The sequence below is a fragment of the Acanthaster planci genome, linkage group LG17, assembly GCF_054643075.1.
Source record: "Acanthaster planci isolate LZ-2023a linkage group LG17, COTS_SCS, whole genome shotgun sequence".
In the NCBI taxonomy this organism is placed as follows: Eukaryota; Metazoa; Echinodermata; class Asteroidea; order Valvatida; family Acanthasteridae; genus Acanthaster; species Acanthaster planci.
Genome location: NC_141793.1, coordinates 5,162,121 through 5,189,658, shown reverse-complemented (window position 1 = coordinate 5,189,658; position 27,538 = coordinate 5,162,121). Strand labels below are relative to the sequence as shown.

The 27,538-nt window shown below is 39.4% G+C and overlaps 1 protein-coding gene across 17 annotated transcripts in view; it reads right to left on the bottom strand.

Moving 5' to 3' along the window:
* The window catches only part of LOC110990254 (uncharacterized), a 161,358-nt gene extending 136,798 nt beyond the window's left edge, over positions 1-24,560 (bottom strand). For 12 of the 17 annotated variants that reach the window (XM_087147982.1, XM_087147989.1, XM_087147988.1 and 9 more), the window contains exons 1-15: positions 24,402-24,560; positions 19,259-19,408; positions 13,916-13,962; positions 11,893-11,979; positions 11,143-11,226; positions 8,974-9,142; positions 7,122-7,261; positions 6,392-6,877; positions 5,963-6,085; positions 5,195-5,303; positions 3,973-4,239; positions 2,496-2,712; positions 1,448-1,838; positions 890-1,023; positions 99-208 (exon numbers count right to left, since the gene is read on the bottom strand). In XM_087147982.1, coding sequence (XP_087004108.1) covers positions 99-208; positions 890-1,023; positions 1,448-1,838; positions 2,496-2,712; positions 3,973-4,239; positions 5,195-5,303; positions 5,963-6,085; positions 6,392-6,877; positions 7,122-7,261; positions 8,974-9,142; positions 11,143-11,226; positions 11,893-11,979; positions 13,916-13,962; positions 19,259-19,408; positions 24,402-24,460 — 2,573 coding nt within the window. In that variant the 5' untranslated portion in view covers positions 24,461-24,560. The remainder of the gene's footprint in view (positions 1-98; positions 209-889; positions 1,024-1,447; positions 1,839-2,495; positions 2,713-3,972; positions 4,240-5,194; positions 5,304-5,962; positions 6,086-6,391; positions 6,878-7,121; positions 7,262-8,973; positions 9,143-11,142; positions 11,227-11,892; positions 11,980-13,915; positions 13,963-19,258; positions 19,409-24,401) is intronic. The other 5 variants (XM_087147997.1, XM_087147998.1, XM_087147994.1 and 2 more) reach the window with 1 other exon arrangement.
* Positions 24,561-27,538: the final 2,978 nt, after the last annotated feature.

The following is a 27,538-nucleotide window of genomic DNA, read 5'->3' as shown; positions in this document are numbered from 1 at the left end:
CCTTCGATTACATTCTCGACTTTGACCTGGATCACACGACTGAGATATTGGCTGAAATATAAAGCTACATCGGAAATACCCATGATGAGTATACCCACCATTTATTGCAACCATTATTCCATGTTTCCCCGGGCCTCCGATAATGTCCTTTGACATAACACGAGCACTCCGATGGGGACACACACTTGTTTTCAAGGTTGTCATATAACTGCACACAAAGAATAAACGTTTCTGCAGTGTTGAACTTTAAAGCTGGCATTCACTTTCAAAACAATAGTCACTTGTAATTTTAAAAGAGCCTGAAACCACACCTTTCTTCGTGGCAATGCTGACAACAAGATATTAAATCAAACGGCATGTTTTGTGTTTGTGAGAAAACAGGGTTACATTTTATGCTATAATGTCTGGCTTAAGTGCCTTATAAATTCTTGAATACTCGTTCAGTGAAGGGCCCACGAGTGGGAGTTATTTAAACCCTTTTTAGCTTCTCGATCAAAATGTAATGGAAACTTACATTAACGGAAACTTAATGGAAAGTTCAAAGTCCAAGCTAATGTAAAAGGAATCAAACTGAGCAAAATAATTAATATAATCACTGTCACCATAATCATCGCCATTATCATCATTATAAGGTCTTTGACTAAACTGAAAATTCTGTTCGAGTTAAACTTAGGACCCAAAAAGGATGCAAAGGCGAATGCGAATGTGTGTCATCATGTGTGTCATATCTCTGTTTTAAACTCAGTACACCATTGGTAGGAAAAGATGTTGTTCGTGGCACATGAAGAAAACACGTGTTCCGTTTTGCAAAACCATCAATGATGAAGCAATCTGAACGTGAGCTAATGCTGCAAAACCATCGAGTTCACTTTTCTTTTTGAGTTCTTACCGTGTCACCTATGCACTGGCAACCCTGGATGCACTGCTCCTGACAGTCATCAGTCTTCTCAAGATCCCGACAAGTCACCCTGCACATGGACCCGCACTCTTTGAAAACCTCCCCCTCCTGGCACAGCGTCGTGGCTATAAAAGAGACGAACGCAACTTCTGTCACCATTTAGGGCAGATAGGCAGGCAACGGAAAGTGGGGTACTTTTTTCCAGAACTCCATTGGATCCAGACTTCTTACTCACTCTAGAAAGTCAGACTATGGTAGGGTCAAACTTTGTAGCCTCTCTTCATGTTCACCTTCGGATGTTAATCACTGAACACTTTCTTATCACTTATGCCTGTTTATCTTTTCCCAATCCTCATCCAATGCAAACCTTCCAGGACAGTAACAAATCAAGGCACATACGCAAGTAAATTCGTGCTGTATCTTTATCTCTGTTTTAAACTCAGTACACCATTGGTAGGAAAAGATGTTGTTCGTGGCACATGAAGAAAACACGTGTTCCAAACCAACTTGTTTTTTTTCGTACATATCAAAATGCCAAACAAAACTTACCACACAGATCTGAGCTTCTCCAGACAAGATTGACGCCCTCTTTAGCACACTCTAGAGCATACGCAGAAAATGCCAAGCACTCTGTCCCTTTGTAGTACTGGCTCTGGCAGTAGTCTTTAATGCACATGTCCCTGTACATCTTAGGGTCAACCTTAAGACCACAGTCTGTAAAAGGCTCCTGAGTCAGTTTACCACAGGTTTCATGAGCCATTTTTTTGTGGTAGCTATCTATCTCACAATAGTCGGTGATATCTCTGTCCTCATGCATTTGGCAAGATGATCTGGACTGCCATTTAGGGGCAAAAAGGTGTGACACCCGCGCAACAACCCCAGACGGTAGCTGGTAATCATCTGCAGTTAGTCCATTGAAAGTTCCACAAAGTCCTGCCACCTTTGCCAAAAAGGGTTCACACCATCATTGCAATGAAGATGAGAAGTAATAGAGGTGAATGGTCAAATTCGTGTTCTCTTTTATAATTCAAATCGATATCCTTTGCGTTCACGCGTATTTAATATTCTCTTGAGTTTCTTACACACCTTTTGAACAAATTGTGCATGTACATGGAGAGTTTATTTCAAGATATATTTTGTGTCGCGGTAGTATTAATCCTTATAAACTGTTTTGCCCTAAAACCCACGTATATTCATATTACTGTGAACACAGCGTTTGCACAAGAGCTTGTGAAAAATTCAGAAGAATTACTCGAGTGCAACTCGAACCAACGACTTCCTGCTTTCCAGTGAAGACGTCTTAACCATACGACCACCGAGTTCGCCAGGGTTGGCTGGCTGGTCCGAGTCATATGTAGCACCGCAGTTTTATATTGTGTATAGGGGAGATGTTAATTTTAATAACCGATTTCGCGCTAATAGACAGTTTAATTTAGATGCCAAAACGAGACGAGTAAAATCAATTTATCTCTTTCAATTTTGTCATCGTCATCAAAGTTCTTCCTCGAGGGTCACAAGAACAGCAAAGTATGTATTTTGATTCTCAGTTCATTTTTAGGGGGATAGCTTATCGACAGTCAAAACTACTAGCAGTTACCTTGTCAAACAGTTTTGGTGCCACTGAGACATAGATTCGGCTGTCGCTTCCCAGAAGCAGTTCGATGCCGAGCGTTGGCATGGACACTTTCGTGAAGACTGACGACAGACGAGTAACCAGGATTGTGGTGTTTTCAACAGGCCAATAATACGGCAATTTTATATCGTGTTGGAGCCGGTTGTGGTCCGTCACTTTGACTGCATCAGGTAATTGAAGTCTGTCCAGGTGTAGAAAGATACCGTCTCTCATTATCATGCACATCATGTGCACACACAAAACATGTCAAAATTCAACACGTTTGAAAAATCTATTTTTCATAGAATCGGATTGGCAATATAACTGTTCTCCATGGTTAACCTACCCTTAATATGATTCTTGTCAATCGTGAGGGCGTGGCCAGAGCTTTGTTTACTCGCTGCAAAACCAATAATTTCCTTTCGATTGGGTCCAAACGGAAGGAAAGCTGAAGACACTAACACGACAGCGGTCTTTTGGAAATATTTTAGTAACATTTTATTCAACGTTTTCATTATATATTTTCTATCTTATTACACTTAAGATCATTTGCCAATCCAGACGCAGCTTTTGAAATCTTAGGTCTGTTGCATTTTGTAATTTTGCAGGCGCTACGCAGAAGATCAACCTGTTTATGAACCAACGAAATAGTTTGATTTTTACAACTTATTTCCTAACCATACCAGTGTTCACTTCAAATAACACTAGTTTATAAATATTCAGTTTTCACAAATTGTTTACTAGTGTTCACTGGAAGTAACAGTAGTTTACAACAACGAAAATAAGACCAGTTATGCGCATGGGCGTAAATCCCGGGGGCGGGGGAATATACCCCCACTTTGAGTGTGGGGATGGGCTATTGAATCATCCTCCCACACACACCCACAAGTGTGTATTTGCCTGCAACTGGGGACCCCCAATTGTTCCTCTTTTGTTTGTACTTGTAATCAGGGACCCTTTGTCAATCGGGGACCTTATTGTCCTCTATTGTTTAAGGTCCCCAGTTTAATGCAGAAACAAACTCACACCCCCCCCCCACACACACACCCACACACACTCTTTGTGGTGAGAAAAATATTAAGCGGATTGTGAAGAATTTTTCAGCTTTCCAACGAAAATGCATGCAATATCGCTCATAACAGGGAAACCAATTTTTAAAAGTCATAAATATACGATTCTCAATATTAAAGATGTACATCAGTATGATGGACATCGACCTCTATGTAGAGTCACATGGGTCATCCCCCACCCTGCTTTTCAAACCACTTGTTTTGCGTTCACTGAAAACGAAGTGTGTCGGCGGTCATTCGCGGACAGCACTACACGTGCAAGGATGGCCTTATCACTGCGGCAAAACGCAGACTCAGAATTCACTGAGCTTGTTCACGCTTGTACGATTTGCTCTCGAATGATCTTGCCTTTTTCAAATGTGGAACTGGTTGATTCTGATTGATATACTCACTCATGCAGACTCCCATCCGGAGTCTTGATGCTCAGTTTGGGGACATTCCAACATCGCGGCTCCAGGTCAGCACACTCCGATTTATCCATGAAGATGCTGAAGGGTGGTCCCGATTCGGTCCCGTTCTGGACCAGAACGTACTCGCAGTTGCCGTCAAATTCGTAGCTTTTTCCCTCAAAGGTGTTGAAATAGTGCCCTCCAAAGATAGTGCATGTAACAGGGCAGGGGTTGTTTGAGCAGTCCTGAAGCTTGCCCTCCACACAGACACTGAGGAAGGAAGATTGACGAGTGAGCACTTACGAAACCAGGTCACAAAATTATTTTTGGTATACAAATGTTATACCCCGCACAATATGTGGGAAACAGGGACCCCTTTATGTGATGCATAATTATATACCCTAAGGCTAATGTGCCTACTTCACCAGCCCCCCCCCCCTTGAAAATCTGAAAGGAATTTCAACACAAAAGAAGACACAATAGAGAGGGGTCCCTTTTGCCACATATTGTGCAGCAAATGATAAGAACAGTATCACGGTGATGTCAATTATAACAATTTCACCTACATTCAATGGAGTGATTAAAAAGCCTAGGAAGAATGCAAAATCGCGAAACTGTTGCTACACTTTAAATGCGTTTTTCTTGAATCATTTTCATTTTCCAGGTCATTACTATATTGGTTACATTCTAATTAAACACATGATTTCACATGATTTCTCTTATCTTGAACAGATAGTTTTTTCTCAAAAAGACTTCATTCGCGCAAGTTGTAAACAATGAAAGAACTCGGGCAGAGTTCAGTGTCTCCCATTTTTACTGATACGCTCGGGGAGTACTTCCTAAAATCACATTCATCGTGACAAGCTTGCAGGAGTTTTTCTGATGCTGTGGGATCCTTTCACACGGATTTCATGCAAATAAAACATTTATTTCCTCAAAATTAGGACAGGCACGGACAGTTTACAGACTGAACGCGAAAACTGAACAGTGTTTATGCAGAGACCAACGTGAGTAAGAATGTTTGCGTGAATGCCCTGGAATGAAAATCCACATGATTTCAGACTGGATTATGTTTTGATGAATGTCACGTTCGCAAAAGATTTGGCACAAGAGATCGTGGTGGTCGAATATCCCAAAAGAGTGCTCGAAACAGACCCTTTCCAAATAAATTTATTTGCGACGGCGCTTCTCCATCGCTTCTAATTCTGAGAGTAAATATGCTTACCAGTCATCACAGCTGACCTTCATCACAGAACCGTCCGGGTAAAACTCCCCAGCTTGGAAACATGGGCAATTTTCTTTAGTCACGCACATCTCTCCGTCAAAGTAGGTACCTAAATTGGGTTTAAAATGGCATACAACACAAAAGGATTCAGACGGATACTGCATGGGAAATATAATTTCATTAAACCCTTTTGTGACACTTTTGAACCCTCATCAGAAACGTCAATGCGTACTTCGTGATTGGGAATTTAAATTTAGCTTGGAACCCATAAAGCCCGGAGCTAAGCGAAGGAAGGGTGTCTGGAAACCTTTGTCCTTTTTTTATCCGAGCCACAGTGAGAGACCAAACGGTGTAAATGTCATTTCGACACTAAACTGGCAATTTCTTATCGTGTTTGTTTTATTTCTACTGAATGATAATCACACGATTTAAAAAAAAAAAACAGTTGAGTTGGCAGTTGGCCGGCTGTGACCAAAACCGTCCAATGTGCCTTTTTTTAATGCTATTCATCTTTAAATCATATAGGGGGTTCTTTCTTGGCAACTACTTTGCAAAATAACTGCAGACAAAGAGAACTATTCAGAAATGCAAAGTGATTGTACCACTAATTAAAGAGGCTAGGAATGAAAAATGGTGCAGTTTTCGTTTGCGGAGGCAACCGCTAAGAAGCAGAGGAGGAGGATTGATATAACTTAATCTCCAACGAACGACAAGAGTTTTACCATATGTAAATGTTTGGATATTTTTTCTTCTTGATAACACATATACCTGATGTACACTGGCAACCTGGCACACAAGCATTCCCACAATCTTCAGGGTAGAAGTTCTCGCAGGTTGGGGGGCATGCTGATCCACATTCTTTGTACACCATACCATGGTCACAAGAGACAGCTGTAAAGGAAGACATGCGACAAAATACACCTTTGAAATCGAATTTCAACCAGATTAGATGTATAATTACTTTTAATAAGACTACATTTTTAATATAACTTGTGTTGCTGGTATTCTTTTGTGTTTTCTATATGCATGTATACACTGGTTGGCTAACGTTCTTCGTGCCAATGGCCGATTTATGTGCATACTTGTAAATTATTTGCAGAGTTTCATTATTCAACACACAAAATGGGACTCTCGTCAACTATCAACACACTCTTAACTGATTTTTAAAAAATCAGTTTCCTTCAATGAAATGCTTACCACAGGTGCCGTTTGGAAGTTTGGGTCTCCAATCGACATGCAGGCCAATCCTGGAACAGGACATTGAATATTCGGCGTAGACATCACATTGGCCTTGCTCGAAGCTTGATTTTTCGATTAGAGCCCTCGACAGAATGAAGTAGCACGAATCGATGAATGGTTTTACGTCGCTCAAGGACCTACAATCCTTGAAAAAAGGCTGAGAGGCAAAGTCATCACAAGCCTTCCGGACTTTCTCCTTGTTGGGCATGTCGAGGCTATCGAAAGGGTTCAGCAGTGCCTCATTTACTTTTCTACAGGCGATGCCTTGATCCAGATTCAATTCGTTGACAAAGCTCTTGACAGAATGGTTGTGGAGATCGTTTCTGGGGTCCAAGTCGTAATTACCACATAAGCCGAACTTATCGTTCCACTCCGCTGACGATTCGTGGAGGCTGTTGACTTCAATTACCGCATTGTTGTTACCGTCGAAAAACACTCGGGTTTCTGAATGTAATTAAAATACATAATAAAAACATTCTTCGTGGTTCTTTTATTAATGGCTATAGTGGGATGGCATTTATACATTTCGCCCAGAAAGCACCAATTTATGGGAGGGCTACCTTAAATAGGTCTGTTCCTAGGGTGGGTCGGTGCCGTCCTATTGTGACGGCGAGGGGGAATTGAGGGGAAATGATGTTAGGATCCAGCAGAAGGCATAGCCCTCTTTCAGCGCCATTTCGATCCTTACCATCAGTTCCGCGGCACACCTTGTACACCCCTTCTGGGTTGATCGTGATACCAGATGAAGTCTGAAATGGTAGGACCACACTTCTGTGGTTGACGTTTACTTCTCCACCGGGCAACAAATCTACAATCGTCGTGGAATCCCTTCACGCAAATTAAATAAAGAGTCAGAAATCAAGTGAGCCCAGAAGGTACAAAAATCCTAATGGCATTATAATTTTCCCCTTCCGTCTTGCCTTCTTGGATCAATTGAACATTTCTCAATGTTATTGATTGGGGTAGGTCGTAAATTCTCCTGATCGCAGCGTTAAAGTCGCCTGCACTTGGAATTTGTGAAAACCATGTTCCCCTCCAAATCAAATCAAAAGGTACTTGAATGTGAAATACAGTGAACATAACATTTGTGCAGCACACTGTGCTTGCCGAAGTCCACACCAATCTCATCACAAACTAATACCCAGTCATTAAATCGTCAATTCCCTCTTTGGGAAAAATGAAATCATAACAATCTTTCTTTCACCCAGCCGGCTCCAAATATCAGTCATGCACTGCCTGTATAAAAAATGGTTGACGTGTTTATATCAGAGGTGGTAGCAAGTCAATTTTTGCAAGTCCAAGTCAAGTCATAAATCAATTTGAGCAAGTGTAAGTCAAGTCAGAAGTCATTCGGTCCTGTCACATGTCATTTGATCATATGTCAAGTCAAGTCACAAGTCAGTTTGGTCCGAACACAAGCAAGTCACAAGCCTTTTTGTCCAATTAAAAATCAAGTCGTGCTTTATTTTATCTAGCTCTCATAAGTAAATGGGGCCGGGCATCAACTTAGGACAAGGGTTTTGGACAAATGAACTTAAATCGCTTGCCTAGTTACACATACACGTACGAACTTACACTTTATTGTGCGATAACGATTTCTATGTGTAGAAATATACAGTATATACTGAACAGTATATATACAGTATATATACAGTATATATACAGTATATATACAGTATATATACAGTATATATACAGTATATATACAGTATATATACAGTAATAAAAAAAGTGATGTCAAACGCCTGCCACTGTGTCTGCACAATTACATTAACATGACAATATGACTGCCAGTAATTGGGCAAAGCCCTAGTTTCTATTCATTAAATGCCCCTTTATACTGTAATAATAATTACAACAGACTTCCTGGTCGTTGAAAACAGTGGTTTTTAAAAATCTACATGAAAAGTCGTCTGCGTCCAAATTTTCACTTGGCTACGACCTTAAATTACACACGACCCTGCAGTATTTGGCAACTGCGGTCACAGATGGAGTTGTTAGTCATGCGTGATTTCAAGCCACGGCCAAGCTATTCAGACGCGACTTTGGGCAGGCAAGACAGTCGTAGAGGTCGCGAACCGAACGAAGTCTTACGCCGATTATCTGAAGAATGCGGTAGTTGATAGGGCTAATTTAAAACTGTATTGGGTTTGATTTAGTAGTTTTCTGACCTGTTAGTAACAAGTCATAAAGTGCAAGTCCAAGTCAAAAACTGACAGTTACAAGTCAAGTCACGAGTCGCAAAAATAGCATCTCGCGTCCGACTCAAGTCCAAGTCAAGTGACTTGAGTCTACAACTCTGGTCTACATCAAAGTAAACTGACCTATGACATGATGTCGAAAGGCCCAATAAACAAGATACTCACTTGCCATTGGGACTTATACTTTATTGAGACGTATTATTGGGACTTAGGACAGGTTTCTGTTTCACCAGAATATTGGCGATCCAACAGAGTACTACAAGAGCTAAAGTTGACAATCAGAGCCGTCCTGATGCAGAGGGATTTCGAGATCCAGTCTACATTACTGTCAATACTTACGATAGAGTCACAGCACTCTTGCAGTTGTCGTTGATGCAGCTGTAATTGGAAATGAATTCCACCTTGAAAGAGGGCGTGCGTGCCATGAAATGGCGACACTGCAGTGGGTAGTTATAAGCTAGTCCATCGAAGGTTCTCACCGAGGAGCCACTCCAAATATGACAATGCCCTGGAGGGGAGAGACACATCTGACTTTGTGAGTAATCATAGTCAACTATAATGCTGTTAATTATATCATTCTTTTCGGTAGTCAAATAAGCAGTAACTCTCCATCGGGTTTCTCTTAGTGTCATCACGCAGGGATATTACAATATGACTATAGAGTTGGTGCCTGCGTCCGCAGAAAAATAGAGAATCCCTCCGCACGCTTGGACACAAGATTTCACTAATTGATCGTAATGAATCTAAACAAAGGCAATATAACGAATTGTACGAATGTCAGTCTGGAAAAGAAGGGTATTTTTAGAAATCGTGTGAGTTTGTTCTGAGCGTCCCTCAGGCTTGGTGCAAGCTACAAGTGATTTCAGACGTTAAAACATTGAAATATGTCCATAAACCTACTTGATGACGTCATCGTGACGTCATTACCTGAGGCAAATGTTTGCTTTAAATTCACAGATGTGATGTCTCTCGGCAAATTATTTTTTTTCAAGGTTGAAAACCGACCGTTTTAAAAATAAATTAATATTCAAAATTTGAAAATAAAGGAAGTGATGCCTTCATTATACCTCATTCCTAGTACGTAAATCTGTGTATGCATGCACCTACTCACCAATTTGTATGTGGATCATAGCTTGTCCATGGGTGTAATAATACAGGATCATGTTTGTGACGTCATCATGACATCCACATGACAAACAAACCAAAAAGTAATCGAAGGTTTTTTGATGTGAGGATTTTATTGGGCTGGATATGTTGAACGCAAATTATTTGAAGCTGCTCAATTTACTTCTGGATTCACAACTCCGTTAAAGGGTGACATTGATACAACGTCTTTATTATTTCTTGGTTGTAAAGAACATTTAATATTTCACTTTCAATTTCGCAACATTTCTCGTGCTAGTTTTTCTTGTTAATGCAGTCGATTTGCTGATGAAGACTTGCGCCTACTTTTTTTGGGTGGGGGAGGAACATTCGAAGTAACTCAAAATTGGTGGGTGTGGAAAGGTATCACCGCCATTTCGGTGTAACTATCTTTTTAAAAAAATAAGATACATTTAATCCAGATATAACTTTATACTTTACAGCCGATACTCTGAATCATACATGGTAATCAGCATCAATTAACTATAAGCTCCGAGCTGGACCAACAGAGGGCACAAATTTCGCAGTAACAGAGGCTCCTTTGGTCGGAACTGCACTTCAATGGTTCGTGAACGATTATGAAATGCACACGTTACACACAAGTTGCTACCAACAAAATGAATGCTAAAGTAAATTTTCTTTTCAAAGTAGGAGACTTTATATTTACCATTTCCATTGCATCTGAAATAAATTTAAGTAACCCAAAAAGTTAGATTTTTATGTTGAATTTTCTTTGTAAAGAAGAGAAAGCAGAGAAAATTAAGCAGAAATCGTATAAAACCTATCCATTTGGTGGATGGGAATCAGAGAATAGCGTCAGTGTCAAACCTATCATCGGTTGCCAATCACTGCTGATACAAATTCAGATCAGAAATATTTTTTACAGTTCCGTTATCACGCCGTTATCAGATGCCATATCATCAGATTCTGTATACAATTCTGCAAGATGTTCCTGCAACGGATCAATTTCAGTTTAAGATGAAATCAACATGCTTAGAAGCATCGCAACTTCAACGGATTTGCAGTTGACATTTGTCCTCTGCAATGACGTCATAATGATGTCAGCAAGTGATAGGCTTCCTGTTATATTTCAGAAAGTGGTAAGGCTGACATGTTCAAATTTGTGAACTATAATGTTTTCGTCTGACGTAAAGACAGTTCCAACATAAATGTCATTGTTAAACGAAATACATCTCTCGTGCGTTTTAACTTGACAAACGCTAATTTCTATTTTGGTAATGATTCAGGAAAGAAATTTTACACATTAGGTTAATGTCTTTTAAGGAGACAAATTGTTGCTTATGATAATAAGCAACAATAAAAACTGAAGATAAAATGGGAGATACCTGGATTCCTAGTACTTACCATCGGGTACCCCTTTTAAAGTTGGCTCGAAAGACGGCAAATATTGCTCGTGTGGCTCTCTCTTATTCTTTTCGCTAATCGCATCTTGGAATAAAATACAGACGAATATAATCTGATGTAAGACTTTTGAGGTGATTTGAGGCGGCAAACATATCTATCCATAGTTACCTTTTCACATGTAAACATGTAATAAGCTGCTTTTGCATTCCACACGTACCCGACATTAAGTGAATCAGAGGTCATTTGGGAAAAGTCGTGCGTGTGCGCTAGGTCAGCCTGATCAGCGCGGCATACACAGATCGTGTTCCCGCCGGTGTGGTTTGTTCTCGAATGACCTGATCTTTTTAAACACCGAATTGGCTCATTAACGGACGGTCACTTGGGACTCCTTTGTTTTCCACCACCAACGATCAAAAACGTTTCCCCAGAAAAGAGGAAACTGCAAGGCGGCCACAGCAATCACTTGAAAGTTAGCATACATGTCAGAAAATGCTTGTCAGGAGACATCGGGTGCCGTTTTGGTTCAATCTCACATCCAAGCGAAGTTTCAACATTTTAATGATTTTTCCCTTCATGGTGTACGGCTTTGTGCAACAATTGCTAGCTGTGAGAGAGTCTGCAAAAATCAAAGATCATAGTCCTCTTTTTTCTTCAAAGAAAAATATTTCTGAACAATTTCTAACCTTTCTAAAAATGAATGCCCATGGCATTATATTTCTAACGAATGAAAAAGATTTGCTGTATACGCACCCTGTATTAGCCGACAAACAGTGCTACTTAGACTGCATTTGCCCACGCTCTCGGAGCAACGTACTGACTTCAAGTTGTTGCAGAAGGCTGAACAGATGAAATGGGAAGGGTTCAAGTTCAATCCAATGAGAAATAGTTGTAGTAACAGTTTGACAAAACATCATCCTTGGTTGGTGTCAGGTTTTGCTCCAAAGTGTATGTTTGCCCCATTAAAGACAGACATATTTTTTATTTAGTAAGTCGCAGTATTCGTTATTACAGGTTTCATTATAAAAAAAACTACTAGAACACGATTTTCATTTGCTTTTGGTTAAGTCAGGCAAAAAACAACTGTGACGTAGAAAGTGAACGCTCTATCATCAGAACTGTGAAACGAACCACTGAGAAAAGACTTTGTGAACACATTATAGTCCAGAAGGTTCACGGTTGAGGCAAAGCGTGAATGGTTTAAAGTAACGAGAGTTGTTCTTTAAAAGTGTTATTAGTGTTTGAGGTGGCTGGGTTTAACCCCATCACGCTTGCGTCTGTATCTGTTCTTTGTTCTCTCCTTTTCCCATGAACACCAATTCTCAATAACACTTCCTCAAGACCAACGACGAATAAATGAAGAACAGTCATAATTCCAATATATGTGCGAAGTTTTGTCCAGCTTTTTTTCATCGTCCAAATGTAACTGTGATGTTCATGATTGCGGATAAGACAGATCTTTAGCTAGGGAACTATTTCCTGCAAGCAAAGTCATCTGACCTTTGCTTACATTGTTAAAATTGTGTTTCTCAATAACTGTTTACAAGAAATATCCCTGTAAAAATCACAATGTGTTATCGCTCAATACAGCAAACAGTTGTTGGTGAAGAGAACGTCTTTGTGCTGTTTGTAATATAAAATCAGCAACGTTTGTCAACAAGGTTGAGCTGTGGAAAGCTACCTTAAACACTGCAGTAATGTTCATTAACAGAGCGGCTCTGAGTTTGTGGCAGCGCCCTCTATCTAATAAAAAACACTGTTTAACTACGCCTTTGTAATTAAAATTGACTCAACAATCTCTGTGTAATAACAGAAAAAAAAGTAACAGTGCATGGGCTTTCAGAAGGTCAAAGTCCGGTAAATGTCAAATGCTGGAAATGGCTCTGGTATTCTAAAAATGGTCTAGGGGATAAATCCGAAATCAATTAAGAAGATAAACTTAGATGTTTAAGTGCTGAATAATTTCCTGCTTATTATGAGGTCATCAGACAATCAAATTATACTTATGTCAAAATTTGAGAGATAACCTTTCAACTAAATGAAGCACTTATCCAAAGTGTATGTTTTGTAAACAGGAGATGACTCGCAAATGTAATATATTTTCGAAACAAGATGGCAACAACAAACCCTGAAACTAATGTTTATTCATGGTGGGTAGCACAAATGCCAGTGGTAATAGCTTTGTTCATTTTGGCTGATACTTTGAGATCTATAAATCGTGGGTGTTTCTTATTCTAAACAAAGTTTCAACAAAATCCTAACCCTGAATCTAATGAAACAATTAAAAATTTGAGTATTAACCCTACAATTAGATCGAATAGTAGTATTATTACTTTTACAAAATTTTCAGATAAGTAAAAAAATACATATTGCTTTTACATAAAGTTACAAAGAAAACTTGAAGAAATAGACTTTTTCGCTTTTCGTTGGGATATGATTCATTTGCATTTAGGCTTACTCGTAACACCTTCAAATGTGCTGTTGAAATGCACTCTGAAGCCTTATACTTCAAATTTCCCTGTTTCATCGATTTTAACCTCCTGAGTTATTTGCCTCGAGAATTGATGACTGATGGAATATCCAAATCCTTTAATAATCAGCACAGCCTATAAAACCAATAGTTGCCTTAAATAAATTTTTTTTGTCTTTCTTTTGTTTTGTTTTGTGTTTTTTGTATTTTTTTGTCTGTCTGTCTGTTTGTTTGTTTTTGTTCTTTTTTGTGATGGGCCCTTTTAGGTGTTAAAAATAAAAGCAAGGATCGATAACCGAAACGTACGTATTCCACAGTGGTCGGGTTTGTTTTCGCCATCACAGCAGGCTCTCCTGCGAGAGAAGACAGACAAAGGCTGGGTAAGTATGTGAAGAAATATTCAACATACGCTACGGTTAAACATTAGCATAAGTGACGTTCTAACATTCAGATAATAGAACTTTTAATTTTACGGGTCACAGATGAGCTAGTTTCTTTCTTCGCATTGCATCTTTAGCATTTCTCCAATTTCCGAATCATGGAATATTTATTGAATCGAATAAATGCTCCGCATCAATGAGGAATACTCAGTTTAAGTTTACTGAACGATTAAACAGCCGTGTTTATAACCAACGTGCTAGGATTGGGCTCATCCAGTATACCTGTAGGTTTCGTTTTTTTTCTGAAAATTTTAAAAATAAAATAATCTTCATTAAACAAGCATTTCACGACTCATCATGACGTCACACTTGCGTGCATACTTCGGTTGCAGGACTGATGTCTTTGTCTGTTTTAAAAAGAGCATGAGACTTTTCTGCTTTTTCGGGTTGAGATTTGAAAAAGTGCAGTTGTTCCTCGGAGACATTACGTTAAGAGATATTAAGACAGACTATGGACTCTGTTAAACCTGACGAAAGGATCACAGGATATGACACCGTGTAGTTGCATATCATGGAACAGATCGCTGAAAGAGCCATTCTGCCATCATTGACTGAGAAGAATACCAATTTAAAAATTAGTTTAAGTGTCGTTCAGAAAGCTTTCCGTATAGTTCTCATATTCGAAAAGAAATTTACAGCAAATTAGAACAGCAAACCCTCCATGGCTAGCTGCTTCATATGAATTTAAATTTCTCTACCTCGAAAGCAGCTCATATTAAGAGTCATTCATGCAAATTACAAATGAAGCTGCTGAATTAAACAAAGAAATCTTGCTAACCAAGTGCAAGCTTGCCACACAGTTTTTTACAACCAGCAAGTGAAGAAAAATTGGCTGATAATAACTTCATCGTGGATGTAAAATGAATGGCACCTTAAAGGTTTCACCCCCTACCTCATCATCCTATCCATCTCTTACACGGCTCCATCCCTCTCCTATTCAGCCTCCATTCCGTCATTCTGTTCATCTCCTACTCCGCCAAATTTCTTTATCCAACCCATCTCATGCTCCGCCCCATCCCATCATCCCGCCCCACCCCATCACCCCATCTATCTCCTACTCTTTCCCCTTACTCAATCATCCACACCTGTGTCCCTTTGCATGTGGTACACATTGTAATGGGCGTGTGCATACGGTACAGGAGTGTACAGTTTTTACATGTACATGAACATTACACCATACATGTACGCTATTCAAAAGTCTGGGGTTCGATTTCTTTATTAAATATTATGCACATGCATAAAAACTACATTTCAAAGCAATGATCCCACAGATTGAAGATTGAAACAAACAAGCACAAATGACTCATACTATTACCCATTACCCACAAGTAAAAACGGTAACGTTATAGATGGCCGGAAACAGTGACGGACTTCCGCCCCGACAGGCAGATGGACAGACGGATAGAGATTGGTATTACATATGTTCGCGTTTGCGTCGCAGCTCGCCAAAAGGAAGCGGGCTTAGTTTAAACAAACTCAAATGCCCTCGAGTGAGGGCATTTGATTACAAACCGTTCTCAAATTTCTCTGATATGGACCGCTCACATTTTAATGTTAATATAAAATGTAAATGTACTCATGGCGCGCAACACCGTGCCGCACTGCACAAGGTGGAAGGGGAACAAGTGACGAACCACTGTTAAGAACTTTTCTTTTCATCATTGGCGGGTCAAAATCAGCAACAAGGTCAACCCAACGCCTTGGTCAAAGCCAACATTTATTTTATCATTTAGAGGAGATAACATCTCTCAAAATGGCTTTAAATGATTTTGAAAACTTGAAAAACTTGAAAGTCTTTTTACTTCGTTGTCTGAATGAAGGTCATCCAACAATTTTCAAGCGAAATTGCATTTCTCTTTTTACGTTTTTAACCTGTCACTAGAGGGCTCACGGGTATCAGTTTCTGATATTAAACATTAAAAATTAAAGCTGATTTCAAGGAAGAACAAAAATATAAAACTTTCATTTGAAAGGTTCTCAACCAGACCCCTATTCGAAAAGAATGCCAAAAATGTTTCTTGTTTAGTTCAATATATGTACACGTACTTGCACTGTATACCAAATGTAACAATTTGATACTGGAATTATAAAGTAACACGACCGCTTTGTACACAAAACCAATACACAGCAGAAAAACCTTAAAATGTAGTTAATAAAACAGGCATCAATAAGACGTCAAGCAAGTAAGCAGGCTACCATGTTTTTTAATTTTCATAAAGCTTGCTTGCAGAACTCAACAGGGGGCTTTTTTTACTCGGGTACGTGATTAAACAGTTTGTGTCTGTTTTTCTGCAAGGTTCTAAGAAATATGAGTTAAGAACATGATCTAAGAAGATGGAGTGACTGTGGCAGTTATTTAAAATGAACCATTATTCAAACAGGAATTTCACAGCTCAAGTGCATAAATACATATAGGGCACAAAATTTGAAATCAAACAGGACACAAATTTTAAAATGAAACAGGTTGAATTTAGGATAAACAATAATCGTCTTAAAGAAATGGCACAGCTTCACTGAAGATTTTCATTTTTCAAGGTCCTCTTAAAGCAAGTCAAGCTACACATTTGCTATCTCTGCAACCAGTCCAAGTGTGACCAAGATCTGAACAGACACAAAGCCAAGACGCTGAAGAAAATTTGCCAAGCATAGACAACGTTCTGCTTAACCCTCCTATGGAAAGATGCATTCTTGACAAAGTTGTCCTATCAAATGACAACTATGTGTCGGTATACTGTGGCAAATCAATGATTACTGCCTGAAATATCCCGCAATGTGTCTTGCTTGTGACTGCTTATACATAAAAAATTATCATCTAATTTATATTGAACACAAATACCTGCTGAGAAATAATTTTACACTCAGCATAAGGCTAGCTGATCTCCAATCAATTAGCCATGGCTCTAACTCTGCATATATAAAGCCTTGTTTCCATCGAATTTATATCGGAGATTGAATGTCACTGTGTCATGATCAGCTGTCAGCAGTCTCATTAAAAGACTCCAATTTAACTAAGCACTATCGTAAGTTTAGGAGAAGAATGCTGAATGCAGTCTCACATCTTTCATCAGTTTTAACTCACAAGGTACTCCTGGTTTCGACGGGAAGGAAGGGTAAGGTTATTTTATATACACCGAAAAATGAAGACCTAAATTTACTCCATTTCTTGCTGCAAAAGGCAAGATGAGGTATCTGACGGTTTAATTTTATGCATATTTTAAAGATTAAAACTTTAGTTACTTGTCGAGATATCATCAGAGTAATATGCATCACTACGGTTCAGGGCCAGAATCAGGGTCAGGTCGCGATCAGTTCATACCTTAAATAGTTTCGATTAAAAAAAAAGACGCGTAGAATTCGTGTCCAGAAAAAAAAATGTAAAGAGACAGAAAGAAACAACGATTAATACGAACAACTTTAAAGAGGTATCTGGGTTGCACCTGTTTACCTAATGAGCTCATACCAATACCAATCGGCAGGTAGCTTGTAAACAGTTCAGGATATTGACACTGAAACCTGGTACATGCACCAACATAAACCTTGATGTCCAATATGTATGGTTTCATGACGTCATTGTGCGTCCAAAAATTATGGAATACAAATTATTTCAGCTCTGGATTAGAAGAAGTGTTTTCAACTATACTGTGTAACTTTGAACTGAGGGAGGGAGCACAATCCTATTTTGAGACTTAGTAAACAAAATTGTGGGCGACATTGTTGATTGTTGCATGCATTAGCCAAAATGCACTTTTGGGCTGAGGTTTAAAAAGTGGAAGCGTCCCAGCTTATTTCCCTCAGAAAACAGATGCAACTGAAGCCAAATATTGCGGCATTGTATATTTTGTTTTGGGTTTTTGTTGCTCTTTTATATTGCACAGTCCGTCTTCCAAACAAAAACAAAATGGTTTAACAGGGTGCAAAGTAACCTCAAATCCATAATCTCAAAAGCCAGATGCTGAAGTACGTAAACAAACTGCCAACAGAGGGTTTCTCTCCGGCAATCAATATACCCACCAAGTGTCACCGATCAATGAATTAAACATCCCTTGAACTCAGACTTTTCGTATCCCAAATACCGTTGATTATTTGTTTCGCGGGCATGAATCGATTTCCTATAGAAAAACTAAAAATTTTTGGCAGTCGAGTTGAAAAAAGGTCTGCACATTTCTTCTATGTTTGACTGGAGAACTACCGGTACATGTTTGAAGCAACGGCTATTTGTGGTAACAAAAGTTTTTTACAATTGAGTTTCTGCTATCTTTTATGAACTTTCTTTCATAAACTGATTCTTCTTTTATACATCATCCTATTGTATGTATTTGGTTCTCTGATGTGGTTAATATCTATGGTTTCAAATTTCCCCCAGAAAAACAAAAAAACATAAGCGAAACCACAAATTTAAAAACGACAAAACCAACCATAAAAAAGTCATCAGATATTGCACAATCCGATGTTCGAGACCCTCAGTAGCATTTTCAACAATAAATTGATAACCCGGTCGCAGAAAAGAAAGCACGTAATGCTAGACAAGGGTGGATCCAGGGCAATTGTTTCGGGAAAAACTTGTTGAAGGGCAAAAATCTTGACCTTTTGTTAAGTATTAACTTTCTCGGGGGAAAGGCAAAACCTTGAGACTTTTAAACGCTTTTGAAAGATAAGGAAATAAAATACATCAAAAATCGCTTTTCTCCTTTTTCCCTCCATTTTGTTTCCGTTGCCCCTTCTCCTGAGTCTACCCTTGGTTCCAGAAAAATGATTGGTGCATAAAAGGAAATCTGATCAGAAAACACTGCACGAAGTAGAGTTAGTCTTTATTTGTTCATACAATTGTTTGCAAGACTACCAATTAGTCTTAAGTTCGACATACATGACCCTTGTTCGACTAAGCTTCAAACGAAACTTATTTCTTATCAATATGTGGATCAAAATGACGTCAAATTTAGCTGGTTAAATATTCAAGCCTTTTTATCGTTTGGGGGAATATTTTGACTTTGAAGGAATGGATATACAGCGAAGATACCTTGATGTTACTCTGTTTATCTTAGGGTTTCAGTCAGTTGTGGTTCACAGTTTTTGCGCTCATTTTAGATTATTATTTTCGCTGCTGGTGATGCATGTAGCTGGAGGTGCCTATTCATGCATTTCTCTTCTAAACAGAAATTTCTGGATTTATCCCACAATTTCCCGCCCCATGCAGTTCAGTTCCATTTACCTTTTGATGTACGTGGACTGCCTCTCCTCGATGCTGGTACCGAAGATGTTGTTCAGGAGATGTTTTTCGGACACGTCGTACTCAACCTTCTCGATATAGTAGAGCTTTTCAATGCATTCCTTCGTCGGTTTTTCTGGCACTGCAACACAGCTGGGTAATGAAACAGACGGAAGCAGACCTAGATTTTGTACAGATTGTTAATGCTTACACACGATACCAGTCCCTGCGCTTTTGCAAGTGCATTTACATACAAGTAATGCCAGTATCCCCTTCAATATAACCAGTCCAAATTTATCAAGAGGTGTGTTAAAACAAATGTTAATACACGGTTAAGTTGCACGTTGTTAAATAGGTAGACTGTCTAAGGTATTCATGAATTGAAGATGAGTTAGTAGAGAGAGAGGGGGGAGAAACTGATGTCTGCATGATTTACAGAGCTCCGTTGCTATCTTTGGTAGCAATACATGTACATCGTCGGTCTCGTTAATCATAGCGTTTCATGTACAGTTAGTTTCGCCTTTCCGTTTGATAATTTCACCATTCAATGACAATTTCGCCATTCAATTCGTCAATTTAATTGAACAGGTCATTTATACCGTTTCATTTTGCACTTTCACTATTATTTCTGTCATTTGGCACGTTCGCTATTACATTCGGCAATTTCACGATTCAATCCTCAATGCGACCTTTTCAACCAACAACTTAACTATCCTCTAAGGCAATGTCGTTGTTCGCTTCGGCTGTGCACCATTCAATTTTGTAGATTCACAGCTTGATTCTGTAATTTCACTTTCCAATGTGGCAATTTTGCCATTTCGTTGTTCAGTCTCAAATTTCCGTTCTACAAATTTATGAATGCGTATCAATTCATCTTTCCTCCCTGCTGTTCCATTCTGCAAAAAAACTACTTAAATTTCCCTCGTTTGCGAGTTTGTGTAGATTAAAATGACGGTTTGTTTCAAACAGTTCTAGAAGCACGCACAAAGAAAAGAATATCACTTTTATTTTAACTAAAAGAAATGGCTCCAGAACCGCACCTGCATACCACTGATTTCCGGGATATGGAAATAAAGGCAATTTAAAGACAGTACTAACAAGGGAGATTTAGAGAGCAAAGCGGCTCTAACAGTGAGGCCTGCGTTAAACGTCGTGCTTCCACGGTGTTGAACTCAAATGCTTTAAACTTTTCTTTTCATTGCGGAAGAAGCACGACGTTTGACGCAAAAGATTTAATACGGTCGTTTCACAATAGTGCGCCACCAAAGTTTCCAACGCGTTGGCCAATCACAGTGCGCGAAATTTGTCGACCCAATGCGCGTTTGGAAAGGGTCGACAAATTTTGCGCGTTATGGTTGGCCAACGTGTTACAAACTCTTGGTGGCGTGCTATTGTGTCCTTACAAAAACCGCAAGAGGTGAAATGGCTGAGGCTTTGGACATTGTCGACGAAATTTTAGCAGATAGTGGCTCCAAAATATCCTTGGATGAAACTTCCTCCTCGTCCTCACCAGAAGAAAGTGATGAAGAATTAGTGGCGACCACATCATTCACCACATCGAAGCCACTGGGCACCCCAAGCCGAACTTCGGGTAGGCCTAAGGCCTTAAGGCCAGGTAGGCCTAAGTCCTACAGCATGTAGGCTACACAGCCTTGCAACTAGACACCCTAGTCTCAGTCATTCATATCATTATCATTAGGATGTATTACATTTTATAACCACTTATTTTATAACCACCATTTTTCCTGATGTCCCAAATGTGTCACGAATCCTAATTGCTAATCAAGGAAAAGGAAGGACTCCCATCTTTATTCTTTAAACCCTGAAAGATACTGTGCTGTCTCAATGCTGGTTTCCCAGCAGAAATTAAAAGATCACCCTCAATTAACTGGCATATCGTACGAAAAACAGAACACGCTTTTTTGGCAAAATGCCACTTTGAGAGTGCGAGTGTATTATAACCAAAGGTATGGGGAATCAAGATTTAGTTTACAGGCAGTGTGTGTGAATAGGCATTTCGGTCCACCCAAATCAAAGAAGGCCCAAGTGTCACCACTTCAATAAACAGCTTAAAACCTACCCACTTTTGACATCCTACTTGACCGTGTTAACCTAATTCCCCGGGGTTTTTTTCATATACAGTGATTCGATGTTTGGTATAAAGACTTTGTAAATATTGTTCTTATTAGTCCTAATATTATTCTTCAATAATGCAGGACTGGACGGCAAGCAACCTCCACTTACCAAAAGGCACTACCTGTGAACTGCACGGAACTGACTGGGTGTAGCCAGAATTTCAGTCATCTGTCACCCCTACAGATATTTCAACTCTTCTTCTGTGAAGCAGTTCGGCAATTGTCGGTGAGGGAGACCAACCGATATGCATATCAGACATTATCTGCAGAATCCGCTAACTCTCAGTGTACTTGGATTCGAACGGACGTTCCTGAAATGATAGCCTTTGTCGCACTGCTGCTCTCGATGGGCATCAACAAAAGGCCTAGCTGCACAATGTCCTGGTACAGGTGGGAAGTTCTTCGAAGTCCTTTGTATCCGTCGACAATGTCTCGCAAACGACTTATGGCGCTCCTTCGATTTCTCCACCTTGCCGACAACACAGCAACAAGACGACTCCCTCCATGTTAAACTGTCTAAAGTTCGTCCGCTACTGGACATGCTAGTTCCGTTTTTTCGTAGCATCTATAAGCCTGGACAAAAACCTCTCACCGGATGAGACTATGATAAAGTTTAATGGTCGACTCGGTTTTAAACAGTACATACCACGCAAGTTGGCCAAATATGGCTTGAAATGGTTTTCCTTGAACGCGTCTCAAACCGGTTACACATTGTGACTGGAAGGTGTTTACTGGATCCAAGGCCCCATCAGACCAAATCATCTCGCACTCTGTTGCGTACGCTGAAACCATCCACCCAACCTTACAGCATCAGGCCAACTTGTCGTCGACCTACTGAGAGGACTGGAAAACAAGGGACATGTTGTTTTCATGGACAGTTGGTACAGTTGGTAAGAGCCCTGCTCTTGTGCCCAAGTTGTCCCAGCTAGGGTTTGGAGCTCGTGGAATTGTTCGTTATACCGCACAAGGCATTCCAGACAGTGCAAACACTAAGAAGGTCTCTGAAGCGGGGCAACTATGTGTTGTTTGGCAGGACGCCAAAAAACTTGTAACAGTTCTGACTAATAATGGCGGTTCTGACGAATAATGGCGACTGCAAAAGTGACGCTAAAGACATTCGTTGCAAAAACAGTTCCACCGGACGTCGTACAATCCAAAGACCTGCCGTCGTCAACGATGCTAATAAGTACTCGGCGAAATTATTTAGCATCACAAACGCGGAAGTGCGCAGATCGACGCTAAAAGCGTCGTATTGGGATCCCTCTGTAGCTACTCAGCAATTTACGGAGATAGTTCCCGCCCGAACAATTTTGACCGCTATGTGGGCGGATCCCGCCCCCACCGCTTTAGGGGTTAACACACCAAATCAGACTATTGCGCAACTCTGCAACCCTGGACACCCCAGTTGTGCTACTAAACAAATGTTTTTATTTGTACCATTCAACTCAAATCTTCACCTTTCATTGAATATCCCCCTTTGTGATTCTGGAATGTTATGTATGTACGTGTTTCCAACAATTTCACGCAAACATTTTCCTACAATTATTGTTTTATTTCGTTGCATATTTTCGGTTTGTTTTCAAACGTATGTGCCTAAGCTCATTCTGGAATTTAAATCTTTCATTTTTCAGAAATGGCTCCATCGTCAAACATCAAAAAATAGATATGAAAACAGAATCTCATTATACTTTTAATACAGACATCCATTCGGATTTGTTTTGAATAGAAATCATTAATTTCCAATAAAGCAATATACAAAGGACAACAACGGGACGTAACCCACACTGAGTGTGGTTTGTGAAGACACTTTTGCTGGGCGTGATTAAACTGTATCGAAAGAAATAATGTTTTGTGATAAGAGACAGAGACGCAAAAATGTGGTATTTACGCTGGTTCCAGGAACTATAGGTTTTGAAAAAGTGATGTAAACATTTCTTAAATTTAAAGCATATTAAACATACCTAACATTTTATTTAATGGGATATATTTTATGTATAATTTGTTTTTACGAGATCTATTTTTCTAAGTTCGTTCTGACTAGTTATAAAGTTTCAAGTTCACTTTATAAAAAATCCCATTTTAGAGACACTTTTCTATATTTGAAACAAAGGTTTTACGCGATATACTTTTTTGGTGTTCGTTTTTACCAGATCTATTTTTAGAACAATTCGTTTTATGAGATATATGAGATATATTTTGGGATGTTTGTTTCTAGGGGACATATTTTTCGAACGCACCGTATGCATTGTCTAAACAACCTGCCTTCCTGACACAACGAACGCCCTCAATTTCATCAATGCATTTTGTAAACTTCACCTTTTCAGAAAACAAAATCTGGAAAAATACACTTTCAGACGAACTTGAAAAACTTGAAATAGACATATCTCGTGATATATATTTCATTAAGAGTTTGGTACCCTTATATATACATATTTCGTATATATTTAAACCGGACATAAAAAATATACTTCTCTTATTTGTAAGACTATAATTCACTTTTGAAAATGCATTCATTATGGCACTCATGGGCTGTCGTAGGTATGAGACTGTTTTCTCATCATCATTTAAACAAGAATCAGTGAACGCATTTCAAGTATTGCACTCGCTTTAAAGTCAGTTCATACTTGACGTCTTAGCAAGTGATGCATGTGTATGTACTCACCCTCATACATTTTCGTAATCACTGTTCAGTTGAAGGAAAAGATCGATTTTGTTCCATTGCCTTCGAAATGTGAACACTATCAAACCTGCATTTTAAATTTTAGTTAAGAAAATTCTGACAAAAAGGAAACGATTGGGAATTTCCAAAAGAAAAACTTAGAAAGTGAAATCCTCGAAATGTTTGCACAGTTACAACAAAATCTTTGGAGATATATTCCAAACACAATGATATTTCCAGCAGAGAAATTATCCAATTTTTGTGAAGATCTGTTGGCACCGAATTCCTGTAAAACCAAGCGTTCGACCGTTTTGGAGCGAAAAAGGACATCGTGATAAATTGTTCATCTTACCTTGTGATCCAGGTAGTTAGAAGAACCAGTGCCATGCACCGGCTAGCGATGCGCGCCATCGCTACTCTTCTGGTGTTCCTTGTTCTCCTTTCCCCTGGTGAATTCTTTTTCTTTTTGTCAGATTCTGGTTTTAATGATGTGAATGCCCGAAGATCTTTGCGTTACCAGGAGGTAAACGCTTGTCAAGCTTGCGGTTGAGGGCTGCGGGGCTTTATGCGGAAATTTTGCATTATTAACTAACTCGAATGTAATGATTGGTCACCTGAGAAAATGCTATTTGAAAAACAGCCTTCCGGTTGGACGAATCAAACACAGTAAACACAGTTTAAAAGTAGTTCACTGATTGGCCCTCCAAAAAGTTGCTGAATTAGCAGATGATGAAATTGCAGCGAATTTGGAGAAGCCAGGATGGCATTGATTTTTCCCACAATCGCAGGTGTTTCAACTTAGGCAGCTGTTAAATTAAATTTTGCAAAACTACGAAAGAAAGAATTGATTTTTGGCACAAACATATCTGTGAAGCCACACTGTTAACACGAAAGATCTCTCTTCAGCAACATGTTATGCATGTCAAATTTCAACTTCTGGGCGTATGCATATAATAAATTTTGCCAAAAAATACAGAAAAATACAAAATAGCCAGTCAAAAGACGACTAGTACTATACGAGTCGGGGGATTTTGAACAATTCTTTTCTGGGAAAGGACTGGGCAGAGATAAATGTCATTTTTTTATGTGTAGAAATATTCACAAATCAACTGGTGAACTGATGTTGCCTGAAAATCGGCCATCCCCTTGCATGGAGCGAACAGAGTTCGAGAGACGTGGGCTGGTTGGATGCCCCAAAAGTTGCTGAGATAGCAGTTAATGACATCCAGCCAGACGGGAGACGCCACGATACCATTGATTTTGTCGTAGTTTGTTCATCAGATGGTGCTTCGACATTCACAGCTGTTTCATTACACTTTGCAAAATTGTGAAAGAAATAATTGATTTCTACCATACGCCAATTTTAAGCTGGAACAGCAAGGATGTTTCTTCAGCGCCATTTTAACGTGCCAAAATAATATGTCCAAGCATGATAAAATCTAACTTCATTATATATAATTCCACAATCAATGCATAAAACAGTATCAAGAAAACGAGAAAAGCCAAGACGTGGGCTGCTAGTCTAGAAAATCTGGGTTTGTTATCTTTGAAATCAAAACATCATGAATTTCCTGATCTTCAACAGGAGGTTTTTTTTTTCATTTCAATAAAGTTAACATCCTTGCAGTGGCGGTAGGCTATATTTTTGAAAAAAAAAAACTTTTGAGGCCAATAAAGCCACATGGCTACACAGAGAATCAAACCAAAAGTAATCAAAGAAAAGCCTCTTATTGCAAATATGTGTACCAACCCAAACCCCCAAAATTCTATATGGTCACCAGAACGTGGTAAAGCCCTGAGCGCTTTGCCACGTGCACTTTTTTTCTGGTAATGGGGCTAATTTGAAGAGGAAGCCATTCGCTGTGTATTTTGTTTTTGTAAAACCCTGCTCTTCACCAGAAAAATTGTGTTTGAACGAATTAAAATACCCACACAACCTAAATTAATCCATCAATAATGGCAAAATGATGGGGCCAGTTCAGTCGTCTCTACCCTGATCAGACCAAAATTTAAGCCGCGGGAGTTCGGCCTGCCTTGTCGGTATTAAGCGGTGAAACAAATTGTTTACGTGCGTGACTGCCAAGGTCAGTGACGTTGCTCTGAACTGTTTACGAAATCGTTGGTTACGACGTACAGGAATCATAATAAAGTGTAAGCTCTTCCAATGCAGTATCTGCGGCTTCTTTAGGGAGAGAGACTTGTGCCAAACACACGCAAAACACGGCAAAAGCCCAGCCGTGTACTGCCAAGGTACCCTCTTCCCCCGTGCGGTGTACTCTTGTGTTTGTCATCAAACATCATTTTGGGGACACATCATCTGCTTTCCTGTCATTGCCAGTTATAAGAGGAAATAGTCTTAGCCTTGTGGGACCTTCCCTTTAAAAATAAGTCTACATCCAAGAATTGGAACCACAAAAAATTCTGCGATAGGCTAAAGCAGGATCCAACTGGAACAGAAATTATGAGAAACAAGAGTATTTTGACACGTCCAAAAAAACCGAGATGGCCTTTATTCAAGTCTGGTTTTCCCTATTAGTTAGAAAAAACGTAGGGCAGTTAAGTCTGACATTCCAAAGAGAGAAGTTCCCTCACCAGCGGCGTATCCCGCTTTTGGTGTCGGGGGGGGGGCGCAAATTCGAACTCGAATGCAGCTTTGGGTTCATTCAACATGATGTTAGGGAGAATAAAATGTCAAAAGCTTGCTCACGATTTCGACATCCTTGCTTTTATTTCATTGTGCTGTTTCTAAGGGTTTTGGTGCTAATATTTGATATATAAATATACATATATACTGAGTACTTTCTTTCCTACTCACCTTTGAAAGTTTCTTTATAAAAAGGGTTCCCCCCCCCGCTGGACACGCCACTGCTTCCCAAAGAAGAAAGTACATGGTGTATCCTCATAATCAGTATTTCTGTTTTCTCAATACAGTAACTGTGTGTTTTACACATGTGTTTTTACCGATCTTTCAAAAGTAAGATATTCAAACAGTTTTCGGCAATTACCTACCTTTAAAACAAACCAATAAGACAAACGGAACGCCCTCAATAAGGCTAAAAAAAATGCAGAACAAGGACATTTTTATACTGGAAATAACGGGGTACGGTACACGATGTGTCTCTGTCACACAATAAAAATAACAACCGGAAATGATTTGGCTTGCGGTCCAATATTTGGGATAAAGTTTTGCCGACGCCTTTTACTCAACAAGTGTCAACCCAAATTCAGCTTCATCAAACACTCGGCAAACAGGTATGTTCAAATATTTGAGTAATTGATTTTTTTTAATGTCGTAAATTTGAGCAGCACCTCTTCCAGATTTCAGGCAAGAACCCCTTTACACGCGTCAACAAATACCAATCGATCCTAACATAACACCAACCGATTTTCACGTGCTCGTGGACGGCTGTGTTGATTGTCCATGCACTGAAATCACAACGACGACAAAGCAGACATTGATCTCGATTTCATTTTGTGGTAACCATGAGA